Here is a 1322-nt window from a genome sequence, read left to right as displayed (position 1 = left end):
GGCCTTAGCCTGGAGCAGCCCTCCAGCAAGGGACGGTCTCCTCCACCTTAATCTCCTCTTCCTCTACTTCAACCCAATCCTACTTCCTCCATCTCTACTTCCATCTCCTCCAGTTCTACCTCCATCACCTCCACTTCTACGTCCACCACCTCCACCCTGTTCCCTCCTCCACTGGTATCCTCCTCCTCCTCCATCCCAACTCATCCACCCCTACCTCCTCCATCTCCTCCACTCCCACCTCCACACCCAGCTCCATCTCCTCCACCCTCAGCCCACCTCCATCTCCATGGCCACCTCCAGCATGCTCTTCCTCCCACTTATGCCTCCACCTCCATCTTCTCCTTGATCCCACCTCCTCCACCTCCACCCCTGCCTCCTGCTGCAGCTGCACCAGCTTTCTCCAGTCATCCCCTTCCTCTGCCGTGGTGGGCATGGCTGCATGGTACTGTGACTCTGGTGCTCCCGGTGCTGCCACCACCCCCAGGACCTCCTGCCAGGCACATGGCCAGCACACTGGGGAAGGATCCAGCCCCACGCCCAGGCTGAGTCCCACCACCCTGGGTATAGCACATGCCACAGCACCGTGGCCACTGCTGATGGGATATGAAGCCCTTCCCACCCACTGGATGCGTCCCCTGGGACAGACGCTGACCCCAAGAACCGCACCAGGCTCCTTTCACGTGTCTTTAATAGAAACCACTGGCGGCGCGGCCGCAGCCCCCGCGTACAAAAGCTGGCTAGAGGAATCGCGTATTGCATAGACCTTGGTGTGGGGGGACCCGCCTGCGCCCCCAAAATAGTCGCCTTTTAGAAAACAAAAAGCGTCTGTGAATAAAACTCTCCTGGTACAATAAATACTCTCGCGTCTTGGAGCCGGAGCCTGCCTGCCGCTGCCCGGTTCAGGGTGCCCCAGGTTGGGGTGCCCCAGCTTCAGAGCCACTGGTTTGGGACACCCCTGGGTTGGGATGCCCTGATTTAGGAGCTCCTTATTTGAGAGGCCCTGATTTGGGAGCCCCCAGTTTGGGATGCTCCAGCTTCTGGACACCCGAATGCCTCCAGTTTGGGGATGCCCCAGTTCGGGAGCCCCCAGGTTGGGATGGTCCTGGTTCCGGATGACCCTGCTTTGGGATGCCCTGGTTCAGGAGCCCTTGGGTTGAGACGGCCCCAGTTCAGGACCCCCTGGTTTGGGACCGCCGGGTTGGGCTGTCCTGGGTGGGGATGTCCATGGGTTGTGGCTCAGAAGCTGGACTCAGGCACAGCCGGGCGGGACAGTGAGCCCGTGGGCTGCTGACCCCGCTGCAGGGCGGCCCTGGGCAGACCCC

The 1322-nt window shown here is 61.3% G+C and overlaps 1 protein-coding gene across 1 annotated transcript in view; it reads right to left on the bottom strand.

Moving 5' to 3' along the window:
• Positions 1–676: 676 nt before the first annotated feature.
• Positions 677–1322, bottom strand: part of USP43 (ubiquitin specific peptidase 43) — a 14391-nt gene continuing 13745 nt past the window's right edge. Inside the window, 1 exon segment of the mRNA XM_035893358.1 lies at positions 677–804. Coding sequence (XP_035749251.1) covers positions 677–804 — 128 coding nt within the window.

This window comes from Egretta garzetta, unplaced genomic scaffold (genome assembly GCF_000687185.1).
Source record: "Egretta garzetta isolate BGI_Z169 unplaced genomic scaffold, ASM68718v1 scaffold34, whole genome shotgun sequence".
Taxonomy (NCBI): domain Eukaryota; kingdom Metazoa; phylum Chordata; class Aves; order Pelecaniformes; family Ardeidae; genus Egretta; species Egretta garzetta.
The sequence above is the reverse complement of the archived record's forward strand: the minus strand, read 5'-3'. Positions and strand labels throughout refer to the sequence as shown.